Source organism: Lontra canadensis, unplaced genomic scaffold (assembly GCF_010015895.1).
Source record: "Lontra canadensis isolate GAN:19392208 unplaced genomic scaffold, GSC_riverotter_1.0 scaffold91, whole genome shotgun sequence".
NCBI classification, from domain to species: domain Eukaryota; kingdom Metazoa; phylum Chordata; class Mammalia; order Carnivora; family Mustelidae; genus Lontra; species Lontra canadensis.
In genome coordinates this window covers 7,272,513-7,300,437 of record NW_022631085.1, presented here as the reverse complement: position 1 = coordinate 7,300,437, position 27,925 = coordinate 7,272,513, and the positions used below count along the sequence as shown (strand labels likewise).

General features: G+C 37.7%; 1 protein-coding gene across 7 annotated transcripts in view; it reads left to right on the top strand.

Moving 5' to 3' along the window:
* The first annotated feature begins 1,469 nt into the window (after positions 1 to 1,469).
* The window catches only part of ATF7IP2 (activating transcription factor 7 interacting protein 2), a 51,673-nt gene continuing 25,217 nt past the window's right edge, over positions 1,470 to 27,925 (top strand). Inside the window, exons 1-6 of one of the 7 annotated variants that reach the window (XM_032836337.1) lie at positions 1,470 to 1,554; positions 16,131 to 16,981; positions 18,047 to 18,171; positions 21,866 to 22,000; positions 22,764 to 22,862; positions 26,475 to 26,635. In XM_032836337.1, coding sequence (XP_032692228.1) covers positions 16,141 to 16,981; positions 18,047 to 18,171; positions 21,866 to 22,000; positions 22,764 to 22,862; positions 26,475 to 26,635 — 1,361 coding nt within the window. In that variant the 5' untranslated portion in view covers positions 1,470 to 1,554; positions 16,131 to 16,140. The other 6 variants (XM_032836335.1, XM_032836340.1, XM_032836339.1 and 3 more) reach the window with 6 other exon arrangements.

The following is a 27,925-nucleotide window of genomic DNA, read 5'->3' as shown; positions in this document are numbered from 1 at the left end:
ATCAATGAACCCAGAACACTGGCCATAGGGCATCTGGGAAATGTAGCTCCCAGGATTCCAGGCCAGCCTTGGGAATTGCTAAGAGGAGTAGGAGAAAGAATGCTAGGGTTCATTTTCTACTATTTCCACAACGAGTTTCTACAAAGTTAGCAGCTTAAAACAACACTCAGTTGTGTCATAGTTTTATAAGTCCAAAGCTCAACGGACTCAGCCCATAGAGCATGCAGCTCCTGACCTCCTGGGGTTGTGAGTTCAAGTCCAACATTAGGCATGGAGCTTACTTTAAAGGGAAGGGAAGGAAAAACAAACAAACAAACAAACAAACACGCAAGATATAATATTACCCTAAATGAAAATTACATTTCTAAAGTCTACTTCTCACTGGTATTAAGTCTAAATTCTCATCTGACTCCAATTCACTTGCCTCCTACACCCTTTCTCTCAGCAACTCTATGTACACCCTTCAACCATATTAGAAATTATTTTCCAAGCAAAAAAACTTGTGTAAATACTGGCATTGTTTTACATTTTTGCCAATTTCCTTAGTATTTGACTTCATACAGTTGGATTTGTGTATTTGTTTCTGCGTTTGACATGTTGCAATATCACAGTGACACTTTTCCAGAAGTTTCTGGAAAATTCCAGGAACGCACCTGAGACCAACAGAATGAAAAAGGCAAATAACGTCTATTATTAAAATAATATTAATTTTGCGCACCCCTCAAAATCCCCGGACCACAGTCTGGGAACCCACTGGGTACGTTATTGTGTTCATGGCGGAGTTTTCTGGAATGTATGGCCTCCTCTCATTCTTCTCAGAGCCAACAGCTCTTATAAAGGCCCACAGCACTCCCCTCAGCAACCAGAAGGGCTTTATCTCACAAGTGACGGTTGAGTTCGTTCCCTGCCTTGAGCACAGAGAGGGCACTCAAAACTGACTGAACACACAGCAATCACTACGCGGGCCAATATGTGCCTCACGAAATCTGACGCAGCCCAAGGTGACAGGATCCCAGGAGAATTTAGGAAAACTCAAGAAAACACAACTGGGCTACGCCCACTCGCCTGGGTCGCAAAATTTAAGGAGTCGCCCCCAAACTCCGTAACCCAGGTAACTGAGATTTTAAAGGCAATATTCTGAAAATTCAAGTCGGTTTTTGCAAACAAAGTTTCCCTGGTCACGACTTTCGGAAAACTTTCCACCGCGTCGCGCGAGTCCCTCAGAGCAACGGCCCCGGCTCGCGGCGCCACCACCGGGCGAACGCGGGCGACAGCCGGACAAAGAGACAGCGTAACCGCCAGCGAGATCTCCGCACCCCGCAGCCGACTGCCACTTACCGGTCGCTTTTCCCCGCCCCCGCCCGGCCAACTCCACCAGGGCGCCCCTGATTGGCTGGGCCGCCTCACGTTCACGCTGCCATTGGCCGAGAGGCCGGCGGGGGCGGGCGCGGGCAGACTCACCTCCACAGGTCCTCGCGGGAGCGTTAATGTGCGCGGCGGTTGCTGTTCGTTGAGCTTCTGTTGAGAGAAGCGGCCGGCGCGGTGCCGCCGGAGGTACGTTGGGGCCGGGCGAGAGCCCCGCGCGAGCGGCGGTTGGTCGAGTCGGCGGTTGCGCGGCGCCGCGCGCCTGAGGGCCGAAGCCCCGGGACGCCGCGCAAGCAAAGCGGTCGCGGCGGCGGGGCCGACCGAGAGGCGCCCGCAGAGTGGCTCCGGGGCTGCGGCCGGGAAGACGCCCGCGACGGGCGAGAGCACGCGTCCGCGGCGCTTCCCAAGGGGGGCGGTGCGGGGAGCGGCGGCGGCGGCGTGCGCCCCGCGTGGGGGTCGCGGCTGCGAAGGGACACGGCGACGGCCGCCACAGGGTTTTGTCCTTCCGAGTAAGTACGGGATCGGGGCCCGGCCGGCCTACTTTTAGCGGCTCCGGGGTTAAGTGGGACCCCGCGCGGCGCTGAGCGGCCGGCTGAAGATCCGGGGGTCGGGAAGGCTGTCGTGGCGCGGGGGGCCCGGGGACAGAGGGGATCCCCAGAGATCCAGCGACCCAGGTCCTGGGGGGGCCCGGCGCGCAGACGTGGGCCGGACACCTCTTGGCACTTAGGGGCGCTGGGGATGCTGTCGCCGAGTCGTCCCGGAGGTGGCTTTCCCTCTCGGGCCCAAGTTTGAATATAGGTGCGAATCTACTTAGGAGACCGTCTTCTCCTTCTGACCGGCTTTCCCTCCCATTTGGGCAAAGTTGGAGGATGTGTGCGGTAGAGGATGCGTTTAGTTTGCTTTTGTCTCTCCGACTCCGGTCCGACTGTACTTGGAAAATTGACCTCTTCCAGCTTTGCCTGCTACGGGGCCTGAAGACCAAGCTGCGGACGTGGTGAGCCGGCATCTGCCGTGGGCTCCAGGACGAGCTAGCTTTCCCTGCCTTAAAGACGTCACGTGGTCAAGATCTAGAAGAAGGAGGGTGCTCGGTGGCCCGGTAAAGGAAAACGTTGGACGAATTTGCGTCTTGTCCACTGTAAACGGACTTCGTTTACGCCAGCCTGGGATTCCATACACTTACCATGAGGATTTTATCCTGTGTTTACTGGTAGCCAGGAACCGATCCGAGACGTGGGGATTTGCAAAACGTGGTGAAGAACAGTCAAGACAAAGGTAACTTGTGTCACAGGAGAGCTACTGAAAAATGCAAAAATGAAGCCTCCCAATCAAGGAATAATTACGTCGAGTTCAGCTTTTGTCAAGTATGCCTTCGTAGTTTATCCTTCAGTCCGGCGTTTAGAGATGCCGAGTCTCACCCTAATCAAACTAATCTACTTAATTCTCAGTCTTACCTGCAGATTTGTACAGACTACATCCTAAGACTGACTTCTGCCTCAACAGAAATGCAAGAACAGTGCCCTATCGGAAATGATTTACGTCTCTTAAGAACTAGTGTGTCTACGTACATCTTGAATTTTCTGCTCTGTTTGGCTCTCGTACCTCACCTCAGCTCTCAGTTCACTGTATTTCCTTGATCCTTGTATCTTGAATTCCGGTATGAAAATACTGTGTGACCCTCCCATCTTTGTGCATATCCTGTAATTCTCTTTTAGTGGGTGTTTACAGATGTATTTCATTTCATGTAATCAAATTTTAAGTAATATACAGGGTAGTTGTTACCAATAAAAATAAACTTTATAACTTTAAATGTGCAAGAGTGTTCTCATTGAATTGAGTGAGATTACATTAAATATAAAACTTTCTTATTTTGTCTCATATTATTGCACCATTTAAATGTTCTGCTCTCTGAGTCTTTTTTTTTTTTTTTTTTTTTTTTTTTTTAAGATTTCATTTGAGAGAAAGAGCACATGAGCAGGTTGGGGGCGCGGAGTGACAAGCAGACTCCCCACCTAATGCTTGATCCTGTGACAGGGAGATCATGACCTGAGCCAGAGTTAAGACTCTTTAACTGACTGAGCCACTCAGGCACCCCTGTTCTAAGAGTCTTAAACCTTGATAGATACCTTTAAAATGCATTACTACAGACTCAGGTACTTAATTTCTTATCATTCTTCAGCTTTACCAATCTCAGTAAGCCAGAAAAATTGTAGTCAGGCTGTATTTGGAGAGAAATAACTGTCTCTCTGAGTAGGGCAGATACTCGGATGTAGTTGGCATTTTTGAACTTCTGATTAAATTTCTTGGGATGTAAGGGATGTTCTTATGAACAGATCTTACTAAATTTAACAATTATGTAGATGCACTAAATGTATCTACTAAATACGGTACCATTAATGTACCTCTGTGACACTGTGTATAGTGCTGCTGATAAGAAATAGCTTAGAGATAACTATGGCAAAAGCTGCTGAGGCCTGTTTTGATACTTTAAGGAAAGAATGACCCTGGCTGGCTTTCCAGAAGTTAATTTTTGTAAGTTGGGTATACGTTTAAGCGGCATCTTATATAGCTATATGAAAGTCCTCTTCCTGAAGATATAAAAGTAAACACACATCTCTGCCCTTAAAGCTCATCACTAAAAATATATGTTTGTAATAGGGTATTCAGATAAAGTTGTTCTCTTGAGGGAAAGCTTTTTTAAAGAGGTGATCTTTAAACATGACCTTGAAGGAATGAGGAAAAAGGGAAAAACATCGATAGATGACAGTTCTGATAAATTTGAAAACAGTGAAAGGTTTATAGGAAATGAGATAAAATTCAATAGCTTCAGGAAAAAGAAAATACAGGAAAGATAATCCAATCATGCTAGTCTGATTATGTAGAAAATACTTGCCTGTAACAAGTTAAATACTGATTTAGCTACAAATCTGATAAAAACGTATAGAGAGCTAAATCTCATCTTTAAGTATAGAAATTTGATAATGGTTAGAATTTGTAACAAATAACTAGTGTGAGCATATTACTTCAAAATGCTGAGCTATTAAAAAAAAAACAAGTTGCTAAATTAGTTAAAATTGTCTGCCACTGGACATTAAGGAATGCTGACAAGCATCTACTTCATTTAATTAGGAGCACTTTATAATGTTTCATTTTATGGTATTCCATTGATAAAAATGTTTAAAAGCAAAATTGTACTAGCACTTAGAAGGTGCTGATGGCAGCTGGCCCATGGACCACTTAGAGGAGTAAGGATTAGTTCGTGCTCATTATGAGATTATCACCTGGCACATGATCAAGTTTTGTCATTTTGTTGATCATTTATGTACCCTTGAAGATAACCCTGTCTCTTCATAATTGCTTACCTGATTTGTACTTGTGGTACAAGATTTCTTTGTGTCTTTAGATCCTGAGTTTAAATGCTGGCTCCAAACTGTGTTTCCTAGAACAAGTTATATAACGTAGTTCAGGTTGGTTTGTTCTTCAGTTTCACTTTTAGAAAAGGTAAAGTAAAGATCTGGTTCATTGGATTTTTAAAAAATATAACGAGAATTGCCATTTATTTAGTGCTTACATGTATTAAGATAACTGTCTCAACAAGAAGCATTATGAGAGATTTCATAATGAAGAAAACCAGTCCATCACTAGGAATAGGGAAACTCAAATCAGTATCTACTCAAAGCTTCAAACTATATAAAGAAAAAAGCACAATGATTAAATCAAAAGAAATAGACAAACCCACAATCAGTGTTTTGAATAGCTGGAAGATTGTGAACAGCACAGCTAAAAACAATCTGAACTTGTTGGCATTTTCGTATAACACCACCACACCCAACAGTGTTGAAAGACATGTTCTGCTCAAGTATACGTGGAGCTTTTGGAAAAATTGGCCATGAAGCTAGCCTCAACAAATAAAAGATTGAAATCACTTGGGAGGATATTCTCTGACTACAGTGCAATTAAGCTAACTTCCAACAAAAAATATAAATGGGAATCTGCAATTGCCTGGATATTAATGTTTTAAATAATTCACAAGTGACAGAAGGAATTGTAATGGAAATGGGAAAATAGTTTGAGCCAAATATTAAAATTGAGGTAGGGTTTATCAAAAGGTATAGAATTCAACTAAAGCAGAAGTAGAGGAAAATTTTACAGCTTTAAATGCAAAGTGAGAAGGGGAAAGGAACTGAAAGTTAAAGATCTGCGTTTTCATCTCAAGCTGGAAAAGGAACAACAAATCAAGCCTGAAGAAAATGGAATTAAAATGCCAAAAGGAAATGATGAACACTAAGTACAACAGAAAGTCAGAAAAGCCAGAAGTCAGTGCTTCAAAAACACTGATTCAGTGGATAAATTTCCAGTAAGAATGATGAAGAAATCACTAATATCGAGATTAAAAAGATCACTACACAAGGCTCAGAGAAGCCTGGCTGGCTACAAGGGCAAAGAAGGAGCGGTGGGAGCAACAACAGCGGACAGAGTCCCTGTGCCAGGCAGCCATGGGCCAGAGTGACTTTAGCCTCCTGAACCACTGGTGCCAGGCTTGCTGCAAAACCAACTTCCAGGGCCAGTGGGTGCCAATATACTTCACTTACCATTCTGACATCTGCCCAGATGCGCTAAGAAGCTGGTGCAGGTGCTAAGACAGCTGGAAGCTGAGCCTGGCCTGGGCTGCCACCACCCCCATACATTTTCTAAAAAGCAAAGTACTACAGATCTTGCAAGTGTTACAAATATAATTAGAGAATACAATGAAGAACTTCATAAATTTGAAATTCTGTTGAAAGAGAAAAACAACTAAAGGTAACAAAGAGATGTAGAAAATATGAATGGTCCTGTGTCTATTTTTAAAAATTCAATTATTACTGAAAAGCTTTATCATCGGTAAGTTAACTCCAAATCCAGATGGTATTATGGTCAATTATTTCTAACCTTTAAGGAAGAAGTAATACCATTTGCAAACAAACTGAAAGAATTTCCAGTTTTATGGAGCCACCATACATAACCTTGGTGTCAAAACATGATAAAGGAAAATTATAGGCTCTTCTCTCATAATACTGATACAAAATTCCAAACAAAATTCAATTGAATTGAATTCAAAATCGAATCCAGAACATGGGAGAGTATCTAGGAATAAGCTACATTAATATTTTAAAATATCAACATGATGCAAATTAATAGAAAAAAATGAGATTATGTGCTCTTCTAAATACATATGAAAAGACATTCGATTAACTTGAAAACACAATCATGGTAAAATCTTAACTGGGAATGAAAGGATAATTATTAATAAAGTGTATCTCTAAAAGTTATTACAAAAATTATACTTAGTGGTGATATAATGAAATACCACACCTTACCCAAGTTTGGTAATGAGAGAAGCATGTGCACTAACAGCATACCTACTCATATACTGGAGGTTCTAAATGTAGGAAGACAAGAAAAGAAAAAAAATAAGGATTAGCAAGAAAAATCATGACATCGCCTTCATAGAAAATTCAAACAAGTGAATCTGATGACTTAATTGGAGATGTGATCAGTTAAAACAGTGCTTATATTTCTCTGTAATAGGCAGACGTGAAATTTTAAAAATGTTTTATTCATTTGAGAGAATGAATTTGTAAGAAGAGTATAAGTAGGGAGGGTAAAAGAGAGAGGAAGAGGAAGACTCTGCGCTGTGTGGGAATCTCAGTCCAGTGCTTGATTTGATCCCAGGACCCCAGAATCATGACCTGAGCCCAAGGCAGATGCTAAACAAACTGAGCCACCCAGGTACCCCATAAGTATGAAATTTTAAAATGCCACTTATAAAGCATTTGAAGCTGATACCTAGGCATTAAAGGAAGGAATAGAGGATCAAAATATACAAGGCATATAAAGTAAAATGTAGACATAAATTGAACTATCAATAATGTCGAATGTGAATGGATTAAACGATCTAGTCACATAGAGATTTTCAGACTGGAGGAAAAACAGCATCCAAGTATGTGCTGTCTACAGGAGATACACCTTAGTTTGAAAAATACAAATATATTGAAAGTGAGAGGATAGAAAAAGATCTGTAGTACAAAGAGCAACCATAAGAAAGAGTGGTTATACTGATGTCAAACAAAATAGACTTTAGAATAAAAATTTTACTAAATGTAAAAAGGGATGTTTTATAATAAAAGGACTAGTCCCTTGGGGCGTCTGGGTGGCTCAGAGGGCTAAGCCTCTGCTTTCAGCTCAGGTCATGGTCTCAGAGTTCTGGGATGGAGCTCTGCATCGGGCTCTCTACTTAGCAGGGAGCCTGCTTCCCTCTCTCTCTCTGCCTGCCTCTCTGCCTACTTGTGATCTCAGTCTCTCTGTCAAATAAATAAATAAATATACATATGTGTGTGTGTGTGTGTATATATATATACGTATATACGTGTATATATATATACGTATATATATTTGTATATATATATATGTATGTATATAGGACTAGTCCCCTAGGAAGTTGTAACAATTACATATATGTCCATATATGTGTGTGTATGTATACGTTATATATACCCAATAACAGCACCAAAATACATAAAGCAAATACAAGAATTGAAAGGAAAAATAAACAATTTAGTAATAATGGTTGGTGACTTCAATACAATGCTTTCATAATGGATAGAAAACTAGGCAGGAGATCATTAAAGACTTGAGTAACACTGTGAACCAAGTAGACCTAGGAGACATCATGCAGTCAAAATAACAGCAGAAAACACACTCTTCTCATGTACGTAGAACATTCTCCGATATAGACATACTAAGCCATAAAACAAACCTCAGCAAATTTAAAAGGATTGAAATCAATGAAGTACATTCTCTGATTACAGTGGAATGAAATTAAGATTCAGTGCCAAGAAGAAATTTGAGAAATTCACAACTGTACCTAAATTAAAGAACTCCTAATAACCTATGGGTCAAAGAAACTGAACTTGTTGGCATTTTCGTATAACACCACCACACCCAACAGTGTTGAAAGACATGTTCTGCTCAAGTATACGTGGAGCTTTTGGAAAAATTTCTCAAGAGAAATTAGAAAATACTTAATGACATAACATTCCAAGACTTTGAAGTGAAATTAAAGCAATTGTTTGAATGAAATTTGTAGTCAGGGAGCCAGGGTAGTTCAGTCGGTTGAATGTCCAATTCTTGGTTTCAGCTCAGGTCTTAATCTCAGGATCGTGAGATTGGGGCCCAGCAGCGGCTCCACATTCAGCAGGGAGTCTGCTTGAGATGCTCTTTCTCCCTCTCCCCTACTTGTGTGTGCTCACGCTCTCTCTTGCGCTCAATTTTTTTTTTTCTTAAACAGGAAACTTACAGTGATGGACACCTATTTTAAAAAAGAAAGTCTCAGGGTACCTGGGTGGTTGAGTGTCCAACTCAGTCTCAGCTCTGGTATTGATCTCAGGGTTTTGAATTCAAGCCCAGCATGGGGCTCCTACTTTAAAAAGGATAAAAAATAAATAAGATCTCAAGTCAATAACCTGACCTTTAGTCTTAATACAAAAAGAAGAGCAAACTAAACCTAAGTCAGAAGAATGAAGGAAATAATAAAGATTACAGCAGAAAGTAATAAAATTAAGAAAGAAAAAAAAAAAAAACAAAATCAAGGAACCAAAAAGTTGTTTTTCAAAAAGACTGACAAACCTTTACCTAGACTGAATATGAAAGAGACTCAAATAACTGAAATCAGGAATGACAGAGGGAGCATTACTACGATCCTTCCAGAAGTTTAAAAAAATAAATTGATGAGAATTCTGTAGAACAATTCACTTCATACCAATCAAATAAATGGTTGAAATAGACAAATTTCTAAAGAGACTCAAATCAACAAAACTGCCCAAGAAGAAATAGAAAATCCGAACAAGCCTATAACAAGTATAGGAACTGAATTAGAACACAGAAAAGGCCAGTATCAGATGGCTATATTGTTGAATTATACAAAACATAAAAAATACCAATTCTTTTTTTTTTAATATTTTATTTATTTATTTGACAGAGATCACAAGTAGGCAGAGAGGTGGGCAGAGGGGTGGGGGAGTAGGCTCCCCACTGAGCAGACAGCCTGATGTGGGGCTCAATCCCAGGACCCTGAGATCATGACCTGAGCTGAAGGCAGACGCTTAACCCACTGAGCCACCGAGGTGCCCCCAAAATACCAATTCTTTGCAATTTTTTTTAAAGGTTTTATTTATTTATTTGACAGACAGAGATCACAAGCAGGCAGAGAGGCAGGCAGAGAGAGAGGAGAAAGCAGGCTCCCCTCGGAGCAGAGAGCCCGATGCGGGGCTCGATCCCAGGACACTGGGATCATGACCTGAGCTGAAGGCAGAGGCCTTAACCAACTGAGCCACCCAGGCTCCCCTCTTTGCAATTTTTTTTTTAAGAAACAGAGAGGAAGAAACACTTCCCTAATCATTCTGTGAGGCCAGGAGGCCAGTATTCTTCTGAAAACAAAATCAAAGACCTCACAAGAAAACTGCAGAACAGTATCTCTTACGAATATAGATGTAACAATCCCCAGCAAAATACTAAAAAATTCAATCCAGCAACCAAGGGAAAGGATTATATACCATGACTATGTGATATTTATCCCAGGAATATGTATATGGCTGTTCTATCTTCTGGATGGATTGACCATTTTATCAATGTATAATGTCCTCCTTTGTCACGTGTAAAAGTTCTTGACTATAAATCTATTTTGTCTGATATTATTATAGCTACCCCACTTCTCTTTCAGTTGCTGTTTGCCTGGAATATCTATTTTTATCTATTTTCAATCTACTTGTGTCTTTAGATCTCAGCTGAGTCTCTTAGACAGCATATAGTGGGATCATGGTTGTTGTTTTCTAATCTGTTTTGTCAAACTAGCTCTGCTTTTTTAAAAAAGATTTTATTAATTTATTTATTTAGAGAGAAAGGGGGGAGGAGCCAAGTGAGAGGAAGAGGGAGAGAGTCCCAAGCAGACTCTCTGCTGGCCCAACCTGGGACTCGATCATGACCCTGTGATCATGACTTTATCCCAGGAATGCAAGGCTGATTTCACATCCAAAAATATATTAATGTAATCTGCCATATCAATAGAATAGAAAACAGAGCCATATGATTTTGTTAATAGATGGTAAAATATTTTCTAACAAAATACAATGCTCCTTTACAATAAAAACATTAAACAAAGTAGAGATAGTTGGGAAATTCCTTATCCTGAAAGGTTATCTGTGAAAAATCCACAGCTAACGCCATACAGAATGGTTAAAGACTAAAGATTTTTCCCCTAAGTTAGAACAGGACAAGGATGTCAACTTTTGCCACCTCTGTTATTATACTGGAGTTTCTGGTCAGAATAGGCAAGAAAAATTAAATATATGGCATCAAGACTGGGAAAGAAGAAATAAAACTACTGACATGTAACAGGCTCTTATTTGTAGATAATCCTAAGGAACACCCCCCCCAAAAAAAAGCTAGAGATAAAAATAAGGTCAACAATGTTGCATGCAAGATGAATATACAGTTTTCTATTGTATTTCCATGTATTTGACATGAAAAATCCAAAAATGAAATCGAGAAAAATAGTTTCATTTACAACAGTATCAAAAAGAAGTGCAAAACTCTAAATACTACAATACACCTTTGAAAGAACTACATATCGAGGTAAATGGAAAGACTTCCGTGTTCTTGGATCAGAGTACTTGATAAAACTGAGGTAGCCATACACCCTAAACTGATCTATCTAGGTTCAACAAATCCCTATCAAAGTCGAGTAGGATTCTTTGCAGAAATTGTTAATCTGATCCTGAAATTCACATACATATTTAAGGAACTCAGAATAGCCCAAACAATCCTCAAAAACAAAGTTGAGGACTGATACCCTAAATTTAAAACTAAACAGAAAGCTACAGTAATTGAAACCTACATATCCGTGGGATAAAACTGAGAATCCTGAAGTAAACCTTAAGATTTAAATTAATTGGTCTTGACAATAGTGCCACAACAATTCACAGGGGGACAGAGTAGCCTTTTCATATGGTGCTGGAACAACTGTCCACATATAAAACAATAAATGGATGATCTTCACACTATTTATAATTAAAATGGATCAAAGCTATAAACTTTGAGACAGGAGTAATCTTCATGACCTTGGATTAAGCAGTGGTTTCTTAGATGTGACTCCAAAAGCTCAAGCTACAAATACAGAACTAGGGCACCTGGGTGGCACAGTCAGTTAAGCCTCTGATCCTTGGTTTCGCCTTAGGTTGTAATCTCAGTGTCATGAGACAAAGCCATTTGTTGGTCTCCACACTCAGCTCAGAGCTCCTTAAGACTGTCTCTTCCTCTGTACCCTCCCTAAGATAAATAAGTAAATCTTCTAAAAAATTAAAAACTGTCATTTTTCAAAGCATATGACCAAGAAGTAGAAAAGACCCACAGAATGTGAGAAAAGGTTTGCAAATCATAAGTGAAAAGGGACTGAAATTTAGAATATATATATAATTCTTACAAGTCAATAATAAAAAGGCAAATAATTCAATTTTAAAGTGGGCAAATGATCTGAATAAATAAGACAAGTGGCCAATAAGCAGCATCATTAACCATCAAGGAAATGCTTATCAAAATGACAGTGACATACCACATCATTCTTACCAAGATGACTCTATTGGAAAGACATAATAATGAGTGTTGATGAAGAGATTAAAACAAAATCCCTCATACACTCCTGTTGTGAATGTAAATTGGTCCAGATGTTTTTGAAAACAGTTGTTCCTCAGAAGGCTAAATATGGAGTTACAGTATGATTCAGCAGTTCCATATAGGCATATAACCAAGAGAAATGATCACACAGAAACTTAAAAGTGAATGTTTATAGCAGATTCATTAATAATAGCCTGTTTTGGCTCTGAAGTAGATTTAAATATCCAAAATTATTCTTGGAAGTATATCTAACATAAAAGGTAAAATCTGAGATGTAAAGTTCAAATCCTTTTTGTTTACTTAAGTAATTTCTATACCCGATGTGGTGATCCAACTCACAACCCAGAGACTGAGTCACGTGCTTTTCTGACTGAACTAGCCAGGTATCCCTTGAACACTTTAAGATAATATATATTTAAATAATCTTGGTTTACTCTTCCGTAGTTACTGAAACATTGGCTGAAATGCTTTTTTTTTTTTTAAGATTTTATTTATTTATTTGAGAGAGAGAGAGAGAGAGAGCATGAGAGGAGAGAGGTCAGCGGGAGAAGCAGACTCCCTGCTGAACAGGGAGCCTGATGTGGGACTTGATCCCAGGACTCCAGGATCATGACCTGAGCCGAAGGCAGTCACTTAACCAACTGAGCCACCCAGGTGCCCTGGCTGAAATGCTTTTAGAAAACTTCTAAATATACTAGAATTCATGGAATTGTGAAGCATATGTAGACCGTATAAAAAGGACATTTTCATGTTTGGGTAAAATGTGGAGATAACAACCAATAGAAAGTAAATATAATAGCAAAAAGCTATGAAAATTATAAGGCATAACACCAAGTATAAGTTAAAGCTTTAGTGGCAATATTAAACGTAAATGGATTAAATTCTATTAAAAGATTCATTAGGCTAAAATATTTTCAGTAACTTACAAGAGACCTCTAAAATTGATGGGATGGACAACAGTATGGTCAGCAAGATTTACATCATCAGATAAATGAAAGATAACATTTTTAAAATTCAAAATTAACAGGATACGGTCTAACAATTAATTATACACCTGAGGGCAAAATGAAATTAGATCCCTTCCTCTCAGTATATTTTGAAATCAATTCTAGATGGATTAAGGACTTAAATTATGAAAGACAGATCTTTAAAACTTGAGAAAATATAGAGGACTTCTCTTTCCTACCTTGTGCTGCTGGACAGTACCATGATTCTAAAGATCTGTGTGAAATGTTGCTTATTTGACAGCAAAGGATTCAAGCTGGTTGGAGAGAGTCAGAAGTTCTGATGATAGCAGGGATCCCCAGTTAGACTTTTTCTTTTTATTCTCCCAATAATAAATTTCACTAAACCTCTCTACAGTATGTCAACTGTCATTTGCCTTTTAGGCAGTTACCAGTATTTAACTTCCCTTTTACTGGAAGTTTTACTTATTTTTCCCTAAGCATACCAATGCAGAGGTTTTCCAAGTGAAAGACCTCTCCATAGTGCCCTGAGTTTTACCAACTAACAAGTTGTACGCTGTTATGACCAATTTTCTCATGTTTATAAACTTAAAATAATTATCTCTGAGCAAGTACTCCTATCAGAGATTCACTCATGTCTGCTTTTATGTATTTTTTATAATTGCACAACTGTGGTGCAGGTCTGTGTCCTGAGATAACTTAGATCAGAAGGCTTCTGTACCATCAGTTGGCCTCACTATTTCACATATTACCTAGGGGTGGGGAAGGATTTCTCAAGAGAGATTAAACTTGAGCCATTAAAGAAAAAAAAGAAATCTCTCTATATTAAAATTAGGAAGATCCAAAGACAAGCCACAAATGAGAGAAGATACTTGTAACTCATACAACAAATGATTGACAGAGGATTATTATTCTTAATAAGTTCTCTTAAAAAGTAAATTAGAAAAGATAACCCAATCAAAAACAAAATAAGCAAGATAAAACCAGGAATTTAGCAGATAAGGAAATATGTATAGCCAATAAACATAGGAAGATGCTACTAGTTAGGGAAATGCAAATTAAGACTGTGAGAGATGTATCTATATCCAAGTACATTTGTAAAAATTCATTCTGGCAACACCAAAGCCTTGAGAGCATGTGGATAGTGGTAACTCAAACATTGCCCATAGGCATGTAAACTGATAACACCTGCTTTGGAAAATAATTTAACTATCTTGAGAATTTGAACATTTGTGTATCTTATTGCTACCCAACAAATCCACTCAAAAAATGTTTGTAGACATGCTCCTTGAAACAGTAGTCATAGCAGTAATGTTAGTAACACTTACTGTTATTACTATCAGCGTCAAGTGCTGACAGCTATGTTGAGTCTATACTTTCACAATTTGAAATGTTAGTAAGAAAAAGAAAACTGAAGTGACTCAAATATACTTTATAGAGAACGAGATAAGTAACTTTTTTTATATTGGCCCAATGGATCATTATGATGCCATTAACACTGTATGAATTACTGCTATACACAATTTTATGAATGAGTCTGGGGATATGTGTGAAGACATGTTAGAAAACTCTATAGTTTGCTCAAAAGTAAGCAGAATAAAACTTGATTGTTTACACATCACATTTATAATGAAACTAATGTAAAACGTAATAGAAGTATAAACTCAAAACTCTTGATCTGGGCTTGGGTCTTGATCTCAGGGTCATGAGTTCAAGCCCTTCATTGGGCTCCACACTGCTGGTCATGGAGCATACTTAAAAAGAAAAAAATTAATCAACCATGCCAGAAGAAAAACTTAGTTTGTTCATTCTCTCTATGGGAAATACTGCAAAAATTGTGTTCATGAAGAGGCAATCAAATATGTAGTCCTAGAGGGGAAAACCTTATATTGAGTCAGGCCCTTAATTAATGAAGGTATGCTATTTTTTTGGATTTTGTGATTTTCTTTTTTAATACATGACAGGTCTGTTTTTGTTTTTTGGAGTTAGGCTACAAGCCCAGCATGGTGCCCAACACAGGGCTTGAACCTCATGACCTTGAGATAGAGTGTCGGTGTTTACTAGTTGAGTCACCCAGGCACTCCTAGACATGACAGACAGGTTTCTAAAATTTGAATTTGTTGTGATTTTTTTTTTCTTGTTCTAAATAAATATTCACCTCAATTTCAGGTCTCACAAATCTTAGAACTGTTCCTGATCAAATGACATGGTAAATTAAAAGGATATAGTAAAGGAAAGCTTCAAGTAAGATATAGTGATAAATGAAAAAATTATTCAGGTAGCCTTTGACTGGGTTATTTGTGCCTTCAAAGGTCCTAGATTCTGTCTTTTCAGTTTAGTAACTTCTCTATAGTTTGTTAGATAACTGACCTATCATGCCTGTACCTATGTATTTTTTTCTTTTTTTGTTGTTTTTATTATGCCTTTGATTGCCTTGTAACTTTATTTCCTTTAAACCATTTACCTACCTAGCTACAGCTTAGTTCAGACTTGATATAGAGATAAACAGTAAAATATTTTTCTCTGCCATGTAGATTTTTATTAAATTATGAAAAATAATTAAAAGCTAAATTAGCTTTCTTGTTGTGTATCTTTAAGCTCTCATTTTATACTCCTAACTATTGGGAATTACGCCTGCAGTACCATTTATTTTGGAAATTTGAACATTAGGAAAGCTTTATGAAGGTGCCACTAGGTGTAGAAAATGCAAAACTCTTCACAAAACCTTGAGTTTTGTTTTTATGAAGAAATGCAGTTAAATCTTTAGGTTATGTAAGGTATGGCCTGCTTGGATAATTGAAACCAGACTTTAATGGTTATGGCAGTGAGGTGATAAAAAACGTGGCCAGATAAAATTAACAGGCTTAGTATCAAGTAGAGGCTTACTGGTGATATAAAGTTTGAATTTATATAGAATAGATTTATAGAAAAAAAATAAAATTACTTGTACATTTTCAGTGACCCATGAAAATGGATGTAATTTTCAAGAAAAATAATTATCTAAATCTCTAGAAATAATCTGAACATTAATATTACAAATAAATAAGCTTTTGTCTGTTAGAGAAGTGCATTTAAATGTGGCATTTTAAATTCTAGGGTATAAAAGATGGCAAGTCCAGATAGAAGTAAGCGGAAGATACTAAAAGCCAAAAAAACAATGCCTGCAAGTTGCCGGAAGCAAGCAGAGATGCTGAGTAAGTCAAAGAATGCCGAAGCACTGAAAACAGCAAACGGGAATAATTTGTCAAGTGGTAATCAGAATTCAAGTACTGGTGTCATAAACAGCAAACGTGGACATTCTGAAAATGATGCTTCTTTATTGGACTCTAACAAAAATTCAGTATGCTCAGAGAAAAGTAAAGCATCTTCTCAAAAAGTAAGGAAACCACTAGAAATTGTTGATTCAGGAACAAGATTGGAATACACTGAAGAAAAAGTCGTGTGCCCTTACCAAAAGCCAAGTAAAACAGTAGAATCTTCCAAGAAACTCTTTACCCAAAAGGCAAAAGATTCACAAAATACTTCTGAAAATGATACTGAATGTCAGACGGATGTAACAAAATCCTGTTTTGAACAACACAAAGAAGACTGTAATCTGAAATCCATTTGCTGTCCATCCAACGTATTGAGTGGTATGGTTCAAATGCCCAAAACTACAGTAAACAATACTTTGGATGATAAGAGAATTGACAAGATAGTTTCCTATTTAGAAACAAATTCCAATTCTGAGTCGTGTGATAGAAGACAACGTGACATTTTAAGTTCAGATACCCGTTTTGTGTCTGTTGATAAAATACCCAAGTTGGTGAATTCAGTCCTTTCCAGTAACTGTGCTACCGACATTTTGAAAAGTGAAGAATCCCGTAGAACCTGTCCTTCCAACATTTCAAATTGTGAAAGTATAGACTCAACACGGCTGTCAGCACTTGACACTGATAGTAATAACAGTAAGTGTATACTTAAGCATCTTTTGGGGAAACTAAAATAGTCATAGTAAACTTTCCTTTTGGGTTTTGTGGGTTTTTTTTAGCCTCAGATATAGAAACCATAGAGTATATAAAGCCAGGAAAAAAGTAAATGATGACAATAATCATTTTGGAGTATCTTGTTTCCAAACCATTTAGGGTGAGGAGGGGGAAATGGTATCCTCCATATCTGAAGGGAAGTAAATTCTGCCAAAGAAAGAATCAGTCGTTTTCCCTTGAGAGTACAGAAAATCAAAACATGACTTACGGCAATTGTTTGATTTATTTCATCTACATGTCTTCTTATTTTGAAGTTTTATTTAGTATATTAATAAGGAGGCGAGCTGAAAGAGTGTTTTTTTAATTATTAGTAAACTCATTTCTTTCCATAGAATTGACCTGTATCATATGCCAAGTGTAAGCTGATAGATAATATGTATATTTATATACGTAAACATACATACATGTAGGCTTGGAGGGACAGAAACATCAAATAGTTAACCAATGAAATTCTAGAGTTATAAAATCATTAAAATAGCAAAAATAAATTTCAAAGTAGAATATTTTTTGTAAGTTAATGATATATAAGAAAAAACATTTCATGGGATAAATTTTATTTGTGTTCTTATCTAGGCTACACAGTGACTATTTAATAAGGTAGATTTAAAATTGCTTAAAAATAACAGCATCACCTATTAAAAATATGTCAGACTGCCTAAGTAACTGTATAAAAATAGCGTGAGAACACTTAAGTAACTAGAGGTCTAAGTGCTATAAGTTACTCAGTTTTTGTCAGAATTAAACAGGTATTAAATAAAGTTGAAAGGGAGGTGTATCTGATACCAGAATCCTACCTATGAACCTAAGATAATAATTTTTGTTAAGGTTAGGTTTATCACAGTTTTTTAGACAATTACATTTCTTAAAAATGCTGCCTTGGCCACATTTTAGTTTTTCTATTTCCTTAGAGAGTCCCTGGATTAGAGAATTCCCGATTCCTTCCTTAGAAGGAATATTTTTACTTTCTGATCTTTTCATTTCCCCAAGGCCATAATCAAAAGAAGAGGATGTTTTCAGAAAACAAAGAAAGTGTTAAGCGCGTGAAAACTTCAGAGCAAATTAATGAAAATATTTGTGTAGCTCTGGAAAAGCAAACAGCATTGCTGGAACAGGTAAAACATTGGTGCTTATATATTTGCTTCAGAAACTTGATTAGTATAAAATGATTAAAGTTCATAGACCTCCACGATGATTTAGTACAGAAGATTTTCACTTGGTGCAAAGGTGATACATGAAAACTGAACCAACCGATAGAGGTATTAAAGAAAGATAATTGTTTACATTAGCAACACAGATACAGAGTAGCCTAGAGAATCATGTCAAGTAGAGTGCTATAGTAGAAAGAGAATGGACTTTTTAGTCACTATTACATTGCAGTCTCCCAGAAAGCCAGACACTGCATGACCTGAAGCTTTGCTGAATAATTCAATCTCTTCTGTTCTGCTCTTGGGGTCCTCTGATCTGCTGCTACAGCCGTTTTGTGTATCTCATCACAACTGACCTCTACTTCATAGACTCAGACAACCCAGAAGTCCTGCTGCATTAGGATTTACTTGCCCTAACTTCCAGGTTTACAGAGAGAGGTTGGATTTCTGGTACTTCACTTTATAGCATCATCAAATGCACATTTTCCTTTCATTTTGCCCTATTTTATTTCACTGTCAGACAACTTCCCATGTTTGATCAACTCTTGAGTTTAAGTGTAATGAACTTCAATTTTAATAGGTCCTGTAATGAGGACCTGTTTTAATGATCATGTTTTGCTATTTTACTACCACTAGAATTATTCAACTGAAAGTTATTACGTGGTAGATTAATGTCTTATCAACATTATATAATGGACTTAATTGAAGCCAAACTATCCTTCTGCTTCAGAAACAGAAACACTACTGTTTTCTAAAGCAGACCATTACAGTTATATAGTTACATATTATATGAATATGTATTCACATAATAATTAAATGGAAACCTTTTTGAAAGAGTCATGCAGAACCAGCATGAAAGGTGAGTCAGCAGTTTTTCCCTTTCTACTTTGTCTCTTCTTCCAGGAAGACCAAAGAAAACACTAATTTAAAAAGATGTCAATATTCTGTTATTGGCAGGAAAGGGGTAGCAGAATTATGGTGAGCGTAGATTTAGCTTAAGAAAGAAGTTGGGGATTCCAGCTGTGTCTTAGTCCCATTGATTAGTAGTTGAATTTAGAAATAAATTCTGATAGGGACATATAAAGACAACATTTAATCTTTGAGTATTTTGGTGTCACCGGCATGGAAAAATCACACTTTTCATTTGTTACTATAATCTGTCTCACAAAACACTTGGTCTGAGTTGACAGAGAAAATGGTCCCTCCAACGAGGTTTGAGGAATGTGGTTTATTTTGTTTTCTCAACCACCACCTTCCCCGTCCGCAAAGTTTCTCACACATTCCTCAGAGACATCTTGGTTTTTAGCTAATTACTATGGTTTTACCTATCTCCAAATAGCTAGCTTCCCATCATTTGATATTTTAATTCCTATGCAGTTAACTCTCTAAACCACATCTATTTGGGTTTTGTTTTGTTTTGTGGTTTTAATCCCAGTGGAATAGGGCCTACCATTCTGACATTATTGTTCCCTGAGAGAGTCCCAGAGCCGCTGACTCTTCTTTTTTAAGGTTTTTATAAGGATCTTGGCCTCATTGATTCCAATTAAATTACTGAAGTGGAGGAGTTTTTCTTGTAAAGTCCACGTTACTCACTCTACCCACCATCTTAGAACGTTGAGGCAGATTGAAAAATATATACTTGCTAGTCTTTCTCCAATCTTTAGGCTACTTTCACTGCCAACTGCAGATTGTACCTAGGATTTCCATCAGCTACCATAATTTTGGACACAGTACCATCAGCAGAAGACATTTATGAGGTATTTGGTGGAGGTTATTGTGTCTTCCTTCTTTATGAGTAACACTGCCACTAAATGAGAACACATGTCCACTCTAACCAAAAGTAACAACCTATGAATGGAGATTTAGTCCTTTTAAATAACCAAGTTTTAAGAGTCTGCCTCCATCTGAATCACCCAGAGTACTTACTTATTTAAATTGTGGTTTATTGAGCTCACTAGTAATTGAAGACTGTTGTTTTAGGCTACTCTTTTCTCAAACTTACCTAATAAAAATTTCTGGTGGTACCTGTTAATTAGCTTTCTAGGCCTTTTTCCAGGAAATTCTGTTTGGTGAATCCAGGCTAGGGCCTAGAAATCTGTGATTTTAACAAATACCCCATGTGTTACCAGGGAAGTTTCATAAACCCTGTGTGATCTCTGCTTATTAGCAAAACAGTATTTCCACATTCAAAATATTTACAAAGTTTCTCCAAGATTCATCTGAGTATGAGCTTTACATATTGACCCCAGCCACTGAACTGGCAAGCCTATAGTACTCCATAAGAAACACACATGGGTCACAGGTGTCACCTGTCAGTAAAAATAGTATGTTATTTTGAGCACTTACTAGTTGAATCAAATACTTAAAAGTTTGACAGTAAAAATGGTGATCATGTCTAATGTTGAGAAATCACTGAAGAAATGTTAAGCATTACAGAAGAAATCAAGTAGATGATAATGTTGGAAAGCAAGAACAATTGAAAATGAGAAGGAAAAACCTGGGGAATAATCAAAATTGCTGAAAACCCCTAATCCTCCCAATGATAACCAGTATAAAAGAGTTAGAAACTTTGTGTTCCAATTTCAAACACCGAGAAGCAGGAATTTAGGGGAAGGATACAAATATTGCTAATAAATACCTTGGGTGTATCATGACATTAAGATTATGAGACATTACCTACTATGTTACAAAAGCAGCTTACTGGAGAATACCAATTCAGCAAAAAATTACAGTGGATATTTCTGAATAGATGGCTCAGGAGAGCTATTCATATCAATGGGCATTGAGATTAATTATGCTTCCTGAAAACAGTCCTGTCTATTCTCTAAAACATAGCCAGATAATGAAAATGCATTAATGATTCATGTAATCACTACTACACACTGTTAGAACAGCGTGCATTATACCAAATAGCATTAGTCACTACCTAATTAGCCCTGACTTCCCTCCATTTTAGCAATAAAAAAGTCACCCCCTAAAAAAAACCTATGCAAGTAAAGCAGATTATCTTGCACATTTATTTCCTTTATATTAATTCACTATTTTCTATTTTTTGGAGCTCTTTCCAATATTAACCTTTTATACTCATATAAAAATCTTATGAGCATCACATGTTCAAAATGTTGTATTACCTCCCCATATGTGGACAAGGAAGATGAAGCTGAGAGGTGTGACTTCCCAAAGGTCATAGAGCTTTGTTAATGGCTGGGTCAAGGCTCAGACTTTCATAATTTGCTTCATATCTACTATAGGCCAACCAACCGTTTTCACTGGGCTTTGGCTTTCAGATAAGTGGAGCTCCTTTTGATGGAATACTTGGTTTCAATTATGCTCATTAAAAAATACAAATGCAATATGGGCTTTAAACCTTTTCTTTAATACGTATTATGGAATTAACTGAAACGGTAGCAAATAAAAATTAGCACTGGGAGAATAAATGTATGTTCTAATGTATCCATATATTTAGATACTGGGTGTGTTTCACTAAATTTGATATTCAGACTTCTGGTAACATAAATATAAACATAAAAATGTGAAAAATGTATATCTTGTCGATTACAGTAAATCCAGAAAAGAACAAAGCTATTTTTAAGGAGTAGAAAATAAAATTGCTTTTACATTTGAAACGTAGGGTGTTCTGGTTTTTATTTTAAAATTCTAGGTCAAACATTTGATTCGACAGGAGATCTGTAGTATAAATTACAAACTATTTGATAATAAGCTGAAAGAACTGACTGAACGCATCGGGAAGACACAGTGCAGGAGTAAACATGAAGCCATAGCGGATGAACTCTTCGTAAGTTTCTGATTTCATTTGAAGTAGAATCTGGTGATATTTTACGTGTTACGAAAGGAAAACAATAAAGCAGACCCACATCATCCTTGACGGCAAGCTCCATGTACCATGCCGTAGGTAATAGAGTCTATTAGCAATATTTTTAGCAATACTTTTGGACCGTGTTCTTCTGTTGTCAATATTCTGTGTCAGTTTAATAGGCTTAATATATAGACAGTTCCTTTTAATTCGAAATATGTTCTATATTAGAGCTTGTATGCTGTATTTCAAACTGGGGGCTTTTGTTCTGTGTTCCTAGGGCTACTCACTGATTGGTGTTTCCACCAACATTAATTTTATTATGGCTCAATTAAAAGTTTGATATTTTTATCTTTCATTCTTGTATGCCATACTGGCATCACACATTTAAATTGTTGCTTCTATAAGAACTTCTCAATTTTTTAAAAAGATTTTTATTTATTTATTTGACAGAGAGATCACAAGGAGGCAGAGAGGCAGGCAGAGAGAGAGAGAGAAGGAAACAGGCTCCCTGCTGAGCAGAGAGCCTGATGCGGGACTCGATCCCAGGACCCTGAGATCATGACCCAAGCTGAAGGCAGAAGCTTTAACTCACTGAGCCACCCAGGCGCCCAAGATTTTCTCATTTATTTGGGTAGATGCCTAAATCTTACAACACTCCGTTAGCAGATACATAGTTTTTCCTCCCTCTTTATATATTATTTAGTACTCTGGTTTTGTATTTGTTTTTCTCTTTTTCTTCTAGGCAAAAATATCAAAACTTCAAAGACGTATTAAAGCAGTATTGCAGTCTCAGAAGAATTGCTTGGAACCAAATGTATTAGCCAGTAATACAGCCTGCAAGGTTGGTATAAACACATAGGAGTTTTAATTGTCTCATTGACTCACCATTATAGGTAGTTGGATTTTAAGATATGAATATATTTCCAAACTAAGAAGGCTTTAAAGAAAAATTTATATTCAGAATGTCCTATGATGCTGTCTCTGGAGAAGATCAGCTTAGGTGGCCAAAAGTAAATGCCACTTGTATTTCTTTCATCAAGAGAGTAGAGAGGTAATTTGTGATTCCCACAATTTTATCATGATAAAATGTTTTGAACAGATACTACAACAAAGTTGACAAAATTTTACAGTGAACATTTGTATACACAGCACCAAAATTCTACCTTTACTTTTTTTAATATGTTTAATATTTTTGTCATATATCTGTCTATCTGTTCATCTCCTAAGCCATCTTTATGTTTGGTGCATTCACAAGTACAAATGTATTTTTTGTATCAAAATACACTTTGTAGCATACACTTCTAAAATATTTCAGCAGGGGTATTATTAGAGTTTGGTATCTGTTAATATTTTTATATAAAATGTAAGTATAATCTTTATTATACATTCACTGAATTTTTTTTCTCATAGTGTCTTTATTTGCTTTGGCACCATATTTATGCTAGCTTCAGTAAATTAATTGGGAAGCATTCTCTCCCGTTTTTTGAGTCTGTGTAAGATTTTCTTACTTCCTTAAATGTTTGATAGAATCCATGTCTGAAGACTATCTGGGCAAGGAGCTTTCTTTGTAGGAAGATTTTTTCTTGAAATTCAGTTCTTTAATAGGTAAGGGGCAATTCGGATTTTTCTATTTCTTCTCGTATCAGTTTTGTAAATTATCTTCACAAAGAATGTGTTCCTTTTATCTAAGTTGTTGAATTTGTTGACATAAATTATTGACAAAATTTTCCTGTTCTTTTAACATTTGTATATCTATAGTGATACACTATTTCATTTCTGATACCAGTAATCTGTGTTTTCTTTTTTTCTTGATCAGTCTTGACTAGGGTTTTAAAAATCTTACTCTCTCTTCCATGTCTCTTTTCTGTTTTTTATAATTTCCTTACTTTTACTTACACTGGATATGATTTGTTCTTCTTTTTCCAGCTTAAGAGAAAGAGCATTAATTTTTAATCTTCTTTTCTACTAGAAAACATTTAAAGCTATGAATTTCCCTCTAAGCACTGCTTTTTCTAAGCATCTTCTCAGTGATTAGACATTGCACTTTTTTTTTTTTAAAGGTTTATTTATTTAGAGGGATGCCTGGGAGGCCCTGTCAGTTAAGCGGCTGCCTTTGGCTTAGGTCATGGTCCCAGGGTCCTGGGATCAAGTCCTGCATGGGGCTCCTTGCTCAGCAGGGAGCATGGTTCTCCCTCTGCCTGCTCTGACTACCACTCCCACTGCTTGTGCTCTCTCTCTCTCTCTCTCTCTCTGACAAATAAATAAAATCTTTTTTAAAAGATTCATTTATTTAAAGAGTTCATGAGCATGTGTGAGTGGGGGTAGGGGCAGAGGGAGAGCACCTCAAGCAGAGTCCATGGTGAATATGGACCCCAATTTGGGGCTCAGTCTCACAACCCATGAGATCACGATCTGAGCTGAAACCAAGAGCCAGACCGTTAACCCTCTGAGCCATTCAGGCACCCCTAGACATTGCACTTCTGACTACAGATATTATAATCTTTGATGTACTGGTTTTTGTTTTTTAAGATTTTACTTATTTGAGAGACAGAGCAGAAGCAGGGGGAGGGGCAGAGGGAGAGGGAGAAGCGGACTCCCACGGAGCAGGGAGCCTTACCTGGGGCAGGTGCTTAACCAACTGAGCCACGCAGACATCCATTTGGTTTTCATCAGTTGAAAATAATTTATAACTTCCCTTATGGTATTGTTCTTTGACCCATGAATTATTTAGAAGTGTGTGTTTAATTTCCAAACATTTGGAACCTTTTTAAATATCTTTTATTGATACCTAATTTAATTTTATTTTGATCTGAGAACACACTGTGTAAAATTTCTGTGTCGAGAGTTATTGACACTTACTTTGTAACCCAAGATATGCTTTCCTTGGTGAATGGTCCTTGCATCCTTGAATGCTGGATATAATGTGTAAATGTCACTTTTGTGTTAATTTTGCCACAGAGGTTGATAGTGGTGGATAATGACCCCAAAAGAAATCCATGGATTAATCCCCAGAACCAGTGACTGTGTTGCTTTATGTGCTAAAAGAAGCTCACAGATGGGGAGATTATCCTGGTGGGCTCAGTGTAATCACAAGGGTCCTTACAAAAAGGAGTCAGGAAGGTCAGAGGCAGAAAAAAGAGATGGGACAGTGGAAGCAGAGGTTGGGATGACTGCCCTGAAGACGGAGGAAGGGGCTATGAGCCAAGGAATTCTGGCAGCTCCTAGAAGCTGGGAAAAAGGAACCACTCCCCTGAAACCTCCAGAAAGGATGCAGCCCCGCAGCAACGCTGGTCCTTGAGGAGTCCTTGCCCCTGGCTGTCCCAAATGAGGGATGATGGTCCTACTGCTGTTTCAGGTGTGGAGTCCTGGGGCGTGGTCCCTGGCTGGGCTTGGCCGATACTGTTACTGCAGCCGGTTACATCTACCGCTGCCCCACATGTCCGGTGGGGACCAAGATGACACTAGCACTGCAGTGAATATGGCTGCTGATTTTGCAGTGTGGAGTGGAGCATCAGACACCCCTGCTCTGGGTTTGGGGAGAAGAATGGGTCCCTGACATTTGTGGCACCTGTTGTAGAAGATACATAGATGACAAAAAGAAAACCGAGGGGGCTCCCTGTGCTTCCTCTCTGCAATCTCAGGATCCTCGGGCAGTCTGCCCTTTTCTTTCCACCTTTCAGAGGCATTTTATGATTATCTGTTTGAATTATTTCCAGGGTTTTTCATTATGCTTAGATGAGAGTAGCAGGGAAAAGTGAGCCAGTCTGTGCTGGCACTGAAAGGATACCACATATTTTTTGCCATTGTTTTCCAGTGTTGTTTGAACCTATTTCTACATATAGAATCTGCAACCTTAATAACATTTCAGAAGTCTGTCTTTGTGTACAGGCATCTTTGTTCACATTATCCACCAGAAAAGCTCATGAGTTGGGCAACCAGTTTGACCCTTTTGTATTGTTTAAGATACAAATTGTTTAAAATACTGCACATTCTCAAAGCATAGACTAAAACGTCAAGTTTTAAACAAAACTCAACTGGAAGAACAAGTTGGAAGTTTGATTTGTTTCTGGTCTTCACTCATTATTAGTATAGTGAAAGTAAAAGTGTGCTTGTTACAGTCGAATGTTTCTGAGTTCCTCAAACAGTCTCATAGGAACAAAATGTTGTCTAACTACTTCAGTATTTGTTTTTCCTTTCCACCCAAGCTAGGAAGTTGATTTGGACTGTCATTATTTTTATTTCTTATAAATATTTTTTAAATTCATTTTGGCAAAGACGCTGCCTGCATTGTCAAGAGCCATTGAAATACATATAATTTAACATATGTTTTGCCATATGTGTTCAAGAATATTTTGAGAACATTTTCCAAGTGAAATTTTACCTATCAAATTTGTGTGGAAGAACACAAGTGGTAACAGCCCCTTTAACTGCATTTTCTTCATCCAATTAACAGGCTACAAGTTCAGAGACCATGAATTTGGATAAGAATTCAGAGTCAGTCAGTAGTCCAGATGAAGGAAAGAATTCTGTGAGCTCTGAACCTTCTAACCCTTCAGAAGCAGCAAGTGAAAAGGTTAATTTATCACGGGATCATGATGAGGCTGTTTCGGAAAGGTAGGCCTTTCTACAAAAATGCATAAAGTTACCTAACTATGTGCTTGTAAACATACCATTTCTCAGTTAAGAATGGAAACAGTTTAAAGGTTCATGTTCATTCTTGTCTGTTATGAAGGAATGGAACTGGTTGTCCAGAGCTTAGATCATGGTGGTTTTAACAGTAACGAATAGAGGCGCCTGGCTGGTCAGTCCGTAGAGCCTGCGACTCTTGATCATCTGGGCAGTGGGTTGAGCCTCACACTGGGGGTAGAGTTTACTTAAAACAACAACAACAACAACAACAAAACCCCACCAGTACTAAATAAAGTTTTGAATTGGCTAGGGGATTGGGTTTTCCATTGTGGTTTATTCCAACTTTGGTATGGTAAGCAGAGTGATCCCTTCGTCATTCCCATGGTTTGTGATCTATACATGGAAAAGTCAAGGTTCTATAATATAGTGGCTTACAAAAGTTACAGAGGAGAGTAAGGCTAGGAAAGTAAGAGTAGGAAAAAAGTGCCTAAAAGTATTTGATTCTTATAGGTTGAAAGCATTATCATGAATCATAACTTCACATGACAGTGAACAGGTTAATTTATTTGTTTAATTGAGTCGAAAAGCAGCCAAGACCTCTAACCTCTGATCTAGTCTAAAAGATCCAGGGCTGTTAGGGAAGAAGTCATTTAGTTTAACTGATATGAGTGGGGATTCCTGCCTTGATTAATGTTGGGGGAGGGGCTTTTTAATGAGTTCTTTTCTTTGGTCTAGTGATTTGCAAGTTTTGGAGCTTTAGAGTATTATTTTTTTATTCTTAACCATTAACTCCTTAGAATGTCCTCAGGTTTTCCTTTTATGTGATAAATTGTACTCCAGCTTTTAAAAGGTGGAAAATACAAAACTCAAAATAAGAAATTATTTGAAGAACACCACCCTTTCCCCAAATAGCTATGCATACTCAAGGAGGCCACAAAATGAAGGCGAGACATTACAAATCTGTACCATTTGCAGTGGATCCTTGGTTTGGGGGAATTTACATGCAGTTTTGACTCTTTGAAGAAGCCCTAATATTGCATGATAGTGAGTTCTGCATTTTAGTTTTGAACCAGGAAGCTGCTATGAAGAAGGCATTTATTCAGTTTGTGAATGCAAGAGTCACATTTCAGTGAGTCTTTGTTGTTACCCCTCTTCATGTGTGTGCTGAAACTCATGAAGTGGCAAAAAGGAAAAATAAAATGGTAGTGATAAAAGTGAAAAAGTGTCCTGATGATTCACAGGCCTGTACCTCTGGGACAAATAATACATTATATG